At 43.5% G+C, this 14,290-nt stretch overlaps 2 protein-coding genes across 2 annotated transcripts in view; one reads left to right on the top strand and one right to left on the bottom strand.

Moving 5' to 3' along the window:
- Positions 1 to 713: 713 nt before the first annotated feature.
- LOC118407587 (SLIT and NTRK-like protein 4) lies at positions 714 to 4,446 on the top strand. Its single transcript, XM_035808084.1, has 7 exons — positions 714 to 965; positions 1,203 to 1,281; positions 1,582 to 1,822; positions 2,389 to 2,660; positions 3,016 to 3,329; positions 3,674 to 3,892; positions 4,273 to 4,446. The coding sequence occupies exons 3-7, from the start codon at positions 1,587 to 1,589 to the stop codon at positions 4,411 to 4,413; spliced, it is 1,182 nt and encodes a 393-aa protein (XP_035663977.1). The 5' UTR covers positions 714 to 965; positions 1,203 to 1,281; positions 1,582 to 1,586; the 3' UTR covers positions 4,414 to 4,446.
- Positions 4,447 to 5,554: 1,108 nt separating this feature from the next.
- The window catches only part of LOC118407538 (gamma-aminobutyric acid receptor subunit beta-3-like), a 10,222-nt gene continuing 1,486 nt past the window's right edge, over positions 5,555 to 14,290 (bottom strand). Inside the window, exons 2-12 of the mRNA XM_035808015.1 lie at positions 11,694 to 11,748; positions 10,859 to 10,987; positions 10,048 to 10,179; positions 9,591 to 9,782; positions 9,241 to 9,340; positions 8,264 to 8,424; positions 7,393 to 7,551; positions 6,759 to 6,941; positions 6,506 to 6,553; positions 5,987 to 6,097; positions 5,555 to 5,726 (exon numbers count right to left, since the gene is read on the bottom strand). Coding sequence (XP_035663908.1) covers positions 5,637 to 5,726; positions 5,987 to 6,097; positions 6,506 to 6,553; positions 6,759 to 6,941; positions 7,393 to 7,551; positions 8,264 to 8,424; positions 9,241 to 9,340; positions 9,591 to 9,782; positions 10,048 to 10,179; positions 10,859 to 10,987; positions 11,694 to 11,748 — 1,360 coding nt within the window. The 3' untranslated portion in view covers positions 5,555 to 5,636. The remainder of the gene's footprint in view (positions 5,727 to 5,986; positions 6,098 to 6,505; positions 6,554 to 6,758; positions 6,942 to 7,392; positions 7,552 to 8,263; positions 8,425 to 9,240; positions 9,341 to 9,590; positions 9,783 to 10,047; positions 10,180 to 10,858; positions 10,988 to 11,693; positions 11,749 to 14,290) is intronic.

The following is a 14,290-nucleotide window of genomic DNA, read 5'->3' as shown; positions in this document are numbered from 1 at the left end:
GCGTATTGGCGGCTCGTGTCGCTAACTATACGAACTCTTTCAAGCAGTCACACAACTGCCATGATACACATAAATAAAGCTCCATAAAACACTATGAATATGGGTCTTTAAATGTTTGTTGAGTAGAAAAGCAAGCAAAAGGAAGCGACATAAACATTGCCACCATTGTACTCCCAAGGGAGTGTGGCCGTGAAGGTGGCAGACTAGAAAACGCTCCAAAGATTTATTTGACTGTAACAAATGATTCGTGCTGTCTATGAAAATAAGACTTGATAGAGAGATGTAGATGATATTTTCATATAATCAGACAGAGTTTTGTTGATGTTGGCGGTGTCGTTTTTTCGTACTGTTTTTTTTAGTCGGGCATTCACAATCAGTGCATTCAGCCCATTGCCCGTAAACACATCAGCTGGATTGTTCTAGGTACAGCCTTCCTCATGTGAGACAAGAAGTACATACAGTCACGATTTTAGTGTCAAAAGAAAGCTAAAATATCATGCTATTAATTTTTTCTGTGTACTTAAATTTACCACTTACATGTACTTCTGAAGAGAGCAAAATGTAAAAAAAGCGTACCAAGTTAGGCACACTGTCCAGCGTGGAGCGCCATGAGTTTGAGCGCAAGAAAAAGCGTACCGTGTTGGGGCACCTCCCGTTATAGGTTACCTTACGGATAAAGGTAAACTAGCATTAACCTCCCCGTGACACTCTGACGTCATACCATTCGATCACCTGCAGCGCCTACGTGAACAAGCTAATACTAAGGTCAATAACCTCTGTGCATGTATCCACAGAACATTCAGGCGTACGTTTCCTTGGTCCTTACAGCGTCGGAAGGAAACTACAACGTCTTGGGAAATGTGGACGTCTTGTGTACCATCTCAGGTGTACCGTCTTACGCCGCGTTGAGGAACCTTATGCCTGAAATTCTCAGATCAGCTCAAGTCACCTTGCCAGCCCGGCAGGTAAGTTACCTCCGTATGAAGCAGGTAAACAACACCTGTACAAAGGTCACCACCGTGACGCAACCGCAGTTCAGGTGTGCCGTGCGTAGTCAGGTGTTGTGTCTCAAAGCAGGTGCAACTAAACAGCTGGAGACTCTTTAGCGTCACGTCCCGATTCTCATGAAGATCCAGGTCCGGACCGTCTGCAAGTGTCTTCCCTATCAGCGTCGCACCCGCTTATACGATTTGTCGCTACAGTGTCACAGTGTGGCTGGGAGCTAGCTAAGACAACTCGAGACTTGTTAAGGAACACCTTTGGAGTCTTGAGAAGTTCCAGGTGCGTTTGTAGAGCCCACCCCTCTATTTTTTGTCGATCTTACGTGAGTTTTCCTCTAACGACCACAGCGGGCCGGTTTTCAGCAGGTAATGTTGCTTGTAGGAATGTATGTACTCTCCTATGTACAGACAACTTGCCCCCCCTCCCCAGGTGAACACTCAATAGGCTGGCTGTTCTGGTACTGCTCCTCCTTGCGGAATCCGGACCAACTGCAGCCTGAGTAGCTAGACATACGGACAGTAAATAAACGGAAAAAAGGTCCGAATACACTTTTGTTGCAGTCTTCTTTCGTTTTTGCAGGCACCATGGCCCCCCAGATGAAGAAGCTGTTTGTTCTGGTACTGCTTCTCCTTGCGGAACCCGGCCCAATTGCAGGCTGTGCAGACAGATGCAGCTACGAGTCTCAGTTCAGCTTTGACATGTTCTGCCCCTGTGACGGGCTGGGCTTCAGCACTGTCCCACAGTTCCTGCCGGCTGACGTCACTAGACTGGACCTGTCGCGAAACGCCATCACAACCTTAGACTGGACTGATTTCTCCAGGTAAAGCAAGTTCACCTTTATCCACCTAACGCTAGTTCACCTTTATTCGCGGGGAATCTATATCCGTTGTACCTAAAAATAGGATATTTAGGGATATCACGTAGATGGACTTTGGCTTCAAATTACTTTTTTTTTCAATATAATGCAGTTTGAGACCACCGTCAGTCGACTGGAAATCCCGAAATACCCTGGTGTTAAATACAACGGATAAAGGTTACCCCGCAATAAAGGTGAACTAGCGTTACATCCGTTGTTTTTAAAACGGTGTATTTTTTATGTTCATTTGTTGCTTTCAGACAGACAAGGGCAATGTGGCAATGCACTCAAGTTTTAGTAACTTATTTTAACAGTGCAACATAAGACGAACAGATAGAAGGTTTAGGTAGTCCTATAGACAATGGAAGCTGTAGTATGCCTCATTTAGGTGAGAAATACCCCCTACCCATACAGATACTGGACCCACATACATGCGTCATTTATGTGCATCCCGTGTATACATACGGACCCAGCAGGACAAGGCTTCTAATAAAGTTTGAATACATTTTTTTGTCGAATGTTGATTCCAGGTACCCCAGGGTGAAAAGTCTAAACCTCGAGTCCAACCACATCTCCACCATCAACAGCGGCGCGTTCCACAACCTGAGCAGCCTAACGGCGCTGCACCTGGCCGATAACAGGCTCACCAGCATCCGGGCAGACATGTTCTATGGCTTACATGTTCTGGAGTTCCTAGATCTCGATCAGAACAGCATCCGGGACATCGAGCCGGGAACGTTCAACAACACTCCGCAGCTCAATACGCTGAAGGTTGCCCAAAATAGGGTCACCACGGTTCCAGGTATGGCACAATCAACCCACAGGTTACACAATTCAGCCTAGCTTTAGGTTGCTATGTTTACAGATCATTCATTCATTCATTTAATCGTTCATTCAATCGTTCATTCATTCAGTCTCATTCATTGATTCATTCGATCATTCATTCATACATTCATTCATTCATTCACTCATGCATTCATTCATTCGTTCGTTCATAAAATCGTTCATTCTTGCATCCGATCATGGACTCACTCAATGTTTCGTTCATTCAATCGTTCATTCATACATTCAATCAGTTTTTTCATTGGATCATGCATTCATCCAATCAATCATTCATCCATCCATCCATCCATCCATCCATCCATCCATCCATCCAGGTGCAATGTTCGGGCTGAACATGTCCGTTGTCCAAGAGCTGGATTTCCAGAGCAACCAGATCGGTGCCTTTCCCTTTGAAGAACTGGCAGCTCTGAACATCTCCACGCTGGACAGGCTCCATCTGCAGTACAACCGAATGACGACCCTTCCCTTTGCGGCGTATGACGTCCTGACGTTGGCTTCCCTGACGTTCGTTAACGTGGAGCGGAACCCCTGGCAGTGTGACTGCAGGATGCTTCCCTTTAAGCAGAGAATGACGGGATTCTACACGGTTGAGTACAGCATCACCTGTGCGGGGCCTGCTAATCTACAGGTGCGATATACACGTATTAGGTTTCAATCTGTATGTGTATCATGTGTCAAGCGTTATTCACGTTTGTACTGTCAGAACACACTTCAGAGAGAGACAGAGAGAGAGACAGAGAGAGAGACAGAGAGAGAGACAGAGAGAGAGACAGAGAGAGAGAGATCTAGAGATAGAGAAAGAGACTTACAGCGTCGAAACACTCACTACTTAACTAATACAACTAACTGTCCAAGTCGACAATGACAGTCTCTGACACATAAGACACATCTGTAAGCCCACTCGAGTTGTAGACTTCTTTCGCTTTGCCTACACGGTATTTACTGAATCGACCATTCTATATCTCTCTGCAGGGAAAGGGTTTACTACAGGACGTTAGTCCTGAAGATCTCGTCTGTGTAACGACGACAACATCAACAGCGTCTGTTGTAACTGTCCATCCGGAACCGTTGAGCACGACAACACGGACACCGGCACCTTCTCCAACAGGTGTGCGTACATCCGGCACCTCGCAGGCGCAGCCGGGAAGGACGGTGGGCACCGGGGCTTCTCACTGCGTCTTCCCCGTACAGGTATATATCCATTGATAGTCTCCGTACCAAGCTCCACGGGTCACTGGCTGGACTCATAAATAGTAAAAAGTGGCCAAATAGACAGATATCACACACCAGAGGAGTACAGTTTGTGACATCCTCAGCCGTCTAACTCCTCTGGTGTGATATTTGTCTATTTGGCCAATTTTATTTTTCCAGCGACTAATATATTTACCTTTTTCTTTGCCTTTATGCTTTTGGTAGCGGTGTCCGTGTGTGTGTTTCCGTGTGTGCCTGTTCGTCTGTCCATTATGCTTGTATGGATTATTGTATTGATAATATCTATGGTACTGAATTGGAATTTCCGGTAGATAGACAAATGATACAAGAAATTCTTAATCTTAAATAAACGTCTACAGGTGTTCCTGACGGGGTTCCTGCCAGGTGTGTTGGTCGGGGCTCTTCTCGCCTCCGCTGTGTTCCTCTCCATCTGGTGTTTCTACAGAAGGAAGAGTGCCGAATCTGTACCGGAAAACAGCGCTATGTTCAGTCTTCAGTAACACAGTACCACTGCTAATGTCACAAGGACCAGATAAGGGAACATGGTTTTGATAAGAACTCACAAACAATAAGTGGCATCACTTTACTCAGGTGTAAATGAGTACCTAGATTCGGTTAGAGCTGTCCCTTGGATAGGGCGTTAAACGAGGTCCAGTGTACGAGCAGAGCCACGCCTTGAGCACGCTAAAGAACCCATCACTCTTATCAAAAAACATAGGGACACTTCCCGGTTTGAGTGGATCAATTAAATCTGTCCGGATATACAGCTTGTACACTTCAGTACAAATTTGGTATGTCAAGCCATAAGGTGCGCTCTAAATACCGGGTAGGCAATAAAAACAAATCGCCACCGAAAGGACCTGCGCAATCACGAGAAACAGGTACCATGAACTACTTAAAATGATACACGACATACACGTGTTTCCATGCAGACGAATTCATTGCTATCTGTCAGTAATAAAAGAATTCAGCTTTTTCCATGCTAATGATTGAACATAACGAAAGTAAATTCTACCAATTGGCCGTAACTGTGGCGCTATATTTTTAAACTGAGCTGTAACCTTAGTAACAGATACTGGTCTGTTTATCTTAGTTCTTTTTCTCGTGATTGATTTTAAAAAAATAGATGGAATTTAAAACTTGGCTGCTCTTTGCAATCATCATTTGATGATCATAAAGGTTTTGTTTGTCTATAGGCACTTAACATCAGGATTCATTCCATTGTGTTCAAGAAGCCAGTTTCGAGATTGTTACTTTTTAAAGTCATGCCCACTCACTAGTATATGTCTGAATAGACACAACAACATTATGGAACCTATAGAAAGTAAACGTGGGTACACAAAGACGCATACGTACAGCGATACGTGCACAGTTATAGGATGATAGGTATGCGTCAGGACCCTGAATACAGATTGAATTGTTGCTTCTCCAGCTCAAGTTCGTCATATCGGACGGTTTGTGTTGCATAAGTGTACGGAAATACGGGAAATGAATTATAATCGACTTAGTCATTTATCGGAATGATTTGCCGAAGTCGTGATTGAAAATAAAATAAAGGGACTGAACTTCCCCCTTTGGTAAAAACTAGTGCTGCTGGTCTGTTTATGATATAGTTGCGTGAACACACTCTGTGCCGAAATCATAACCCTCTTGGAGAAGGTAGGAAGTGTAGGCATCATTATAGTGGAGCTCACTCAGTCGCAGGGGCCGTACACGCCCTTGCCTATATCAGAGTCTCCATCTCGGTTGGGTTGCCGTCGTCCACATCAAATATCAAAGGATTTGTTTCATCTTCAGGTCTCCAGGACTCAAACTTGGTGGGAAAGAAAAGGAAAAACAACTACTTTCAGGACACTTGGGGTGAGCATTGCTTGACAAAAAGCTTAATTGTGTGACTATAGATAAAAGCATATACTGCACTGTTCAACCACGGAAGTTGGTCATTGCGAAATAAAATCACATTTGAAAAGACAGAATTACATTTACACAAGATGAAAATGCTGGGAAAAGAAGAAGGAAAACAAGTGATGAATTGAATGTTTTTGTTTCCTTTCAAAAAGGAACTAATGTTACCTGCTGGACCTCTTTATAAGTAAATCCCGTGATGATCAGGTTGGTGTCAGTGCTTCCTTGTTGTGTCTTGTCACGCCTCTCGTAGGCTTCGTCAGTTCGTCTCTTGACACGCTGTTGGTCACGTACGTAAGAAACAAGAAATATTGTCTCTTCAGTTTGAGACATGAGGTTTAAGTGTTTCTAAAGAAATACTATTGTATAATGTCCTTTTTACATTTTCAGTATAACATTATTCCTAACACAAGTACATGTATTTCAAGGCAGCAGACACTATTTAAAAACTCTGTTTTATTCCTTTGTCTCATTCTAAATTATAAGCATACAATTCATTATAAACATACAATTATGTACGTCTACTATTAGCATAAATACTACTGAAACATAATCTTGAAACTAAACAAAGCTGAAATAAAGCTATGGTGTATTTCAGATACATGTCCACACAAACACAGCAAATAATTTTGACGTCTCAGACTTTATAAACGTGTTTCGTTGCTGTTACGAAGTACAAAGCTTTACCTTGAACTCCTCTTCTATCCTTTGCATCTTTCCTTTGGTCTTGTTCATCTAGTACATAGAGTAAAGGAAGTTTACAGGTAAATGTAAATGTCATTTTATATTACAACTAGATTCTCACCCACCCCACACAGCCCCGCATTAATAGTTTCAGATCGATGGAAATTATCATATTGCAAAATACTAGAGGCGCTAAGCAAATGCCCCATTTCATAGATTTTTCTACACAATTTCACAATTTTATCTGTGTACGTACCGTCCCCAAAACTTCCTTCCTAAAGTACAGGTGTACACAGAGAAGCGCGAACATAAATATGCCCAAAAAGATCTTGTCAATCAGCCAGGCGCTGTACTTGTCAACGTAGCTGCTGATCGAGGCCGAAATGTTCTCCACAGCCACGAATGACTGGAAGATGATGCACGCCAGTACATACCTGTCCTAAAATAGAAAAATATAGAAAGAGGCAAAGTTGAAAACAAAGGTCTAGGAGAAATCCAAAACTTGACTTTACTTTCTAATTGAAACCGTGTGCCAACGTACAGATTTTCCCGATCGAGTCTATTTTCAAGTTCATTTTCGTACTATGGCGTTGGTTTGCTGATTCAAAGGTCAGAGCTGAAGAAATTCCAACACAATCTAGTACCGACCGGCTTTGTTCCTGATCTGAATCTCCCTCAGAATGAAATTCCAGTGCTGAACCTTGTCCAAATAACAGTGTAGTAGCGTTCATTTTCCTGTGCTGAAGTCCTATCAGCACTGGTGTTCCACATCTAGTGCCAAACTGCTTTCAGTACTCCCTAGGCTGCACCTAGCTCCGAAAGGCGAATAAGCAGTGGCTACCTGGACTATCACAAGTTCCTACTAAAGAGAGCTATACTTTCCTACTTACCAGCAAAGTCAGGTAGGGGACGGTGGGTAGGTAGTGGGACACCACCAGCTTGAAGGCCACGGTGGTGAGCAGGAGGGTGAAAGTGATGACGAGGCGGTCGCTGTGCTGTTCTAGCGGGATGGAGAACGAGGAGACGGACGAGAGGGCCGTGATGATGGCCTGTAATCAGATATGTCAGGCATCACCGCCTAAGCCATACAGACATACAACTCCACTAGCCCCACAACCTATTCTATTAGGGCCGGATGATGACGCTGTCACGTCAGTCGATCGAATACTCCCCCTCTTGTGTTAAAGGCAAAGTTCATTGATCTTACTCAGCGTTTTTAGTCCTACTGTTATATTTCATGTGTAGAATTTACTGCATTTATACATCATTGAATTGTTACTTTGTACATGGGGTGGGTAGGGGTGTTTTGGGGCACACACGATGTTAGTCGATTAGTTTGTTCAATTATTGTTTCTAATGTTGTTATATCTGTATTCATGTATTCAAATGTATGTTAAGTGGCACTGTTAAAATAAGTTTTTTTAACTTGAGTGCAGTGTCACTTTGTCCTGTCTGCTTTTATGTTGAATAAAAAAAAAGGCAAAGTTACCAGCTTGATTCATACAAGTGCGGAACCTAGTATGAGAGGGTGGTTGGCTGGATGGTTGGATGTCCCTCGACCCTTAAACATGAGTCAAACGCACAAGCCCCAATGATCCAATTGCGCAGGTCAAAGGTAAAGCTGCCTGAGTAGCAAACAAAACACGTCTAGGCATAGTTATGGAAACCGACGGACATGCATAAATTAATTTACAAATTAGGGCCTTCACCTTTGACCTGCGCATGCGCAGTTGGATCCATGAAATGGCTTATTACACTTACCAATATCAGCACGATGTTCCACATGTAGAAACCCGTCTTCCTTTGCACATGCGCAGTGATGGTGTATAATGGGTACTCGCCGGAGGTTTTGGACTGCTGCTTGATATCTTTGACGTCATGTTTGCACTCCAGATATTCACTCAGCTCCCACTGTTCGCCATCTGTTGAACGGGGTTGTTTAGTTAAGGTAGTCATCATTCTTATAATTATAATTATGTATAAGAAAGCATCAGATAACATTTCCACCGCGTGTATTGGTCTGTACCTCTTTCGTGAATAACTTCAATTGCAGGTAAGTTTTGTCAGTTGAACCAAGGACATTATGTGTATAATGTCCTTGTTGAACAGGCGGTCAGGTGGTCCGAAGTTTGCCCGTTGACGCGCAAAGGTTCTGTGTTCAAATCGGTGTGTCAACTAATGTGTTACGCCGAAGGGAGGTTATACCGGCTGTATAGTACATATATAGATACAGATACAGAATCCCTAGCATGCCCCAAATGAATGTTGTGAAAGGCACTTATCGCCTATTCATCCTTGCGGCTCAGCTGAAAATGACTACCTAACTTCGGTTAGAAGCACCCTCTCGGATTGGACGCAAAATCAAATGACACGCGACAACATCCCCAGATAGGGACCTCAGGTAGAAATTCATGGCTATTAGTACAACTGCACGGCGGCCTCGCCACGACACGCGTTTGTAACCAAGCACACCGGGTCATCACAACCTACTCTTTCGGTAAGCTGTTCTTTTACGTGCAGAGGTTAGATGCTTCAGGCTTACGTCTGAAGCTCAGCCTACTACACGAGGCCGCCAGATTTACGTCACCATGGCATCCAAAATAACGAATGCAATCCCTTACAGCATGTCCGAGATGGGCCCACGTATTCATGGAATATGATCCAAATGGTAGCGGGGTTTGTGTTACTGTGATACCTAACATATTTATGTTATGCACAAAATCATCACCGATTGTTACCTGTAAAGTCGTCACCAGTAATGTTGTCGATGCACCCCAGGTTCTTTCTCAGCTCCACCCTCTTAGTTGACCAGCCTGACATCAGTTTGATAGTCAGTTTCTGGAACAATCATTTAGAACAGTAAGGATGGAAATCATGGAAATGTAACGTTAGCGTGCTTAGCCCAGTGTTCAGAAACATAGTGCTTTTGAAGAGGTCGGAAGTCGCGGAGAGAATCCCGACTACTCTCGCCCGTTCGCCGCAGACCTTTAAACAGTCAACGAGCTTTTGTCGTATCAGTTGATCACCAGACGGCCACCAATTTCCATAATCGACAGAGTTGTGCGTTATAGTATATCATTTACTATACCTGGTGGTCGAAAGGGAAGTCGGCGAGGTCCATGTCCGCCTTGAAGGTTGCCCGTACCATCCTGAAGGCGTGCACGATGGGCACCTCCCTTCCCACCACCGGGATCAGGCTCTGTCGCGTCACGTCCTTCTCAATGGTCACTGTGTTCCTCAACTCAATCCATGGGTCCCACTGATTGTCCCAGTCCACCTCCTGAAATATAACATGCTTTACTGGTACAGGAGGCGATATTGACTTATTTTTACAGCAACCATTTGCGTTAGTGTAGAAATAACTCAATTTCTATAAGTCATAACGCATGTTACATAGCGCGAACTGAAAATCTAGATGCTATAAAGTTGAGTGTAACAGGACATCATTTTTAACTTCGTGCTCTATTTTTAATGTGCATTTCTTGTTCTTTTTAAAAAATAACCAACAAATTCACTTGGCTGGGTCACTGACCCATCTTCCTTACATCCCTGTCTTTCAGTCCCGTGAGATGCGAGTCCTTGTAGAATGTCTCGAACCAGAGTTCTGCCGAGAACTCCTGCTTGACGGTGTCCACATCCCTCAGGGAGAACAGGGTGGTGTTGATCAGCACACGGGTCTGTGGAGGGGTAGGAACAGTAGCGCATATTTACATCTGTACATATAGATTTAACGTTAATTAGGTGAAAAGGTTCACAAAGTTCCTGGTAGACAACCAAAGAGTTAACTAGAAAAGCAACATTTTTTTCAGAAATGCAGAATGTTTTCCCTCTAGGCCTGTGTCAAGCTACTCACAACTGACTCACATACAATACTATACAATTAGGCTCGCCCCAATGTAGTGTGTGCGAGAAAAAAATGAATTGAGGCTATGAAAGGGGGTATCTGAGTAGCCTAACGTGATAGCCAGCCAGGGTAGACAACACAGGTAGACAGACCTGGTGCACAGCCTAGCCTTTTCCGTAAACCCTTTCTGCTGGGAAGAAGAAAGAAAAAGAACACACCAGCGAAAACAACATGTTTCTCCTTCGTGGAAACATAATAACCAGCCGAAGCTTCGGTAACTTTCTGTTACCTTCTTCGGGGCGATGCTGACTGGTGATACTTCACACTGCAGGTAAGTGTCACTGCTGCAGTACTTCACACTGCAGCTAGGTGTCACTTCTGCAGTACTTCACACTGCAGCTAGGTGTCACTGCTGCTGTACTTCAGACTGCAGCTAGGTGTCACTGTTGCAGTGTGGTGAATGACGGAATATAAACTCAGCCACGTTTGGAACCGAACTTGTTCATATTCACCTTTCCGAATGGTCTCCTGCTGAACCATTTCTGGCCGCTGCTCCTCTCTAAATATCTGTTGATACGTTTCACTTCACAGTTGATGTTCTTCACCTCAGCAACTATACCCTCCAGTTTGGCCTCCATACCCTGGAATATCATTTTAAAAAAAGATTAAGTACTCGTGAGTAATATCAAGAGAATTCAGCTATAGTATATACATTTGGGTCTGTATTCTCCTGCCCGCTGATGTAATAAGGCAATTGAATTTGTATTGTATTTAGAAATCCATTCTTGTTTCTATCTTACCCTATGGCCACATTTACCTTGAAGTATCAGGGAACCTTGGAAGTGACTTGGTGTCCCCCTTAACGACTTGGAACGGAAAAGGATATAAGTGGTTTTGTTTTTGTAATTATGTAAATATTGTTTTGTATGTATGTGTTATTTGTATATGTATCCAGGGCCTCCATGAAAAACAGTGTCAGCCACTGATCGGAGCATACCCTGGTTAAAGAAAACAGAAATAAATAAATAAATAACCCCCCCCCCCTTTCACATAAGATTTGATCAACAGATCAAGCTGCAAACGGGGGAAAACTTCAATCTCAGACGATATTCACTTCCCACTACTTTGTGTATTCACATATAGGAGTTCTCAGTCGTCATCCAGTCTGTTCTGCTGGGCCCGTCCTTCCTGACCACTAATACGTCTAGTATTCTCATGTTGGGGTTCCAGTATTCAGGAACAGTCTGTGTTTCTTCCCTAAAAACGTCCCTTCCTTCCCACACTGAAAACCCAATGTATGTAACGAAATCTTCACATAAGTGAGAGGCCCAAAACATTTCTACTAACCTCATTGTTAGAGCCTTCCATGGCCGTGCTGTACTTGTTCACTTGATCACTGTCTCTGAAAGAAGTTTAACCAGGTTCATGGGTGTGTCGTCAGTACCTGTATCTGTATCTATATAGCCGATATGACACACCAGCTTATACAGTATGTCAACATTATTCTGCCCTCAAGCAGCTAGCTGCACACAATTTTTTTCAACTACATGGATTTGACAAAACGAACCATGAAGAAAAACGAAATCGTGTACAAGTTTTGAAATCACGATGGAAAACACGTGAAATACAAACAACACTTAAACCACAACGTCAATATGGCATTCGAATATTCTTAAGGCAAACGTGGTTGTGTTGTTGTACTACATGCAGCTGTCTTTTGACAAAAACAGTCAGTCGTAGATCGCTGTCAAAGCTCGGTCTTGTCTAAAGTCTCAAAACAGCAAAACGAACGTGCCACGAACGTACCAATGCCTTAACCTCTGCCAACCCCACACCAGGCGTGCCCCTCCCCTTGATCCTGTCTGTCCCCCTACCTACGCTGTGATCGTCGGGTGTATTCTGGTATAGAAAATAGAAGGAAGGACACTTACAGGTGTACCTTAATCCAAAGGTGACCACAACTGTCCAGTCTCACCTGCTTTGAGACAGGTATGGTTTAACTGTGCACGTCACACCTGAAGACTACTGTGACTGGGTCATGGTAGTGTCCTTTGTGCAGGTGTTGTTTACCTGCACATGTAGTCGCTGGGGCGTAACTCATCAGGTATGAAAAAGAGAAGGGAGGACACTTACTTGTGAACCTAGATATTCCTAAGCACCCAAAGATGATCCTTACAGCGTCCCCAGTTGTGTAGTCACACCTGCTTTGAGACAGGTACGATTAGCCTGTGCACGTCATACCTGAACTCACCTGCGTGGTGACCTTGGTACAGGTATTGTTTACCTGCCACACAGGTACGTACCGCAGATCCGGCTATTCACGCGATGTCACCTGAGCAGGTCTGAGAGATCAGGTATCAAATGGTTGTGGAGAATGGGTGCCCCAGTAAACTAACAAGGCTTACACACTTATATGGTATTATTCTGTCATTTGTCGCGTCGTGTTGGAGTAATGGTTACGGTGTTTGGCCCAGAACCCAGATGTCCTCAGACATGCCAGGAAAATGTATACCTGAACGTCAACCTTAGTAACTTGAACTACCCGTCAGTGAATCATAATCCCACACCACAAAGGCAACAACTCCTTTTCCACAGGCTTGGAAGAATAAAAAAAGACACAATGTTTCAATAAAAAGGCTGATATTTACTGTTTATTTTCAATGATTCTAAAGCTTGGTATTTTTCTAGCAACTCCTATTCACTGCAGAAACTTAAGCAACGGATTTTATTACGTTGAGTTCAAGAGGTCAGGTACGTCATTGTTACTTCTTCAACTGTGGCCTACTCAAGTTCCCTTGGTTGAACATACAGACACAAACATGAGAGAGTAAGCCAAGCACCGCCTGAACAAAGACGTACGTAATAATACGTAGTGCGCAGTTGTAGATTACACAGCGTCAGACATTGCTAGGTCGTCACAACGCGTCTTAGATCAGGTAAAATCCAGCAAGTAAAGGCACGGTTTGGACTACGAGAACCTTTTCCCGGCTAAGGAACATTTCTTCATCAACTTTGTACTTGTTGATGGGGTTTTGAGCAGCATTGAGAAGGTTGTACCCTCTGGAAAGCCGGCTGTGTTTGTAAGTTGCTAAATTCATCCCCTTTTTTGTGGTCGTGCTAAGTTGCTCGACAGAAAATACCCGATTTTGACTGGCTACCTTCTTGAGACTGTTTATAGACCATTTCTGTTTCTTGGCTAGGCTGGAGTATTATGTCGGACATAATACGTAAATAGGACACGTTTGAGAAAACACTAGGGTCAAATGCACGGTGTCAGGCAGGGAGCAAAGTCACCCTTTCTAGAGTAGAGGGTTGGGAGACAATCGGGGAGGTCAGAAAGTGTTACGAAGTACCCTCACAACATCTACTTGGAAATCAACTTGGGAACAAATGAGTTTAATGATTTCCATCGTCTAGTGTGTATTCATAAGACTATGGTTACAAACTTTACACTACTCCGATGACCATTTCAACAGGTCGAGCTGAGGCACATCACGCACAACACTGAGTTTGGGGAGAGATACAACGTTAGCAGTCAGAAGAGACATAAGGTGAGAGAAAGTTTATCTGAGAAAGAATACATTTTTGCATTACCACAGACTCTTGAAAAGCACCTCAATATATGTATTCTGATTCCTGAATCATGTTTCCATTAGGACACCATTGCCATCACATAGTCATAGCTGTGGTGACCCGTAACTGTGACCGTGTACATAAAACTGTATTTCCCCAAAACATCGACGCCTGCTATAACAAGTCACAGTTTAGAGTTAGCTTTTACACTAGAGTAGACATATTCTATATTGTTCTAAACTATTTGTTTGTTTGTCCCCTTTCATGTCAACTGCAATTAGCCCTCGGGCAGGAATTTGCAATAAATTGTTATATCATTACTATAATACTGTAATCATGCATTTCTGGTTACCAAATGATGCTAGAAGGAA

The sequence above is a fragment of the Branchiostoma floridae genome, unplaced genomic scaffold, assembly GCF_000003815.2.
Source record: "Branchiostoma floridae strain S238N-H82 unplaced genomic scaffold, Bfl_VNyyK Sc7u5tJ_1421, whole genome shotgun sequence".
Taxonomy (NCBI): Eukaryota; Metazoa; Chordata; class Leptocardii; order Amphioxiformes; family Branchiostomatidae; genus Branchiostoma; species Branchiostoma floridae.
This window is presented reverse-complemented; position numbering and strand designations above follow the sequence as displayed.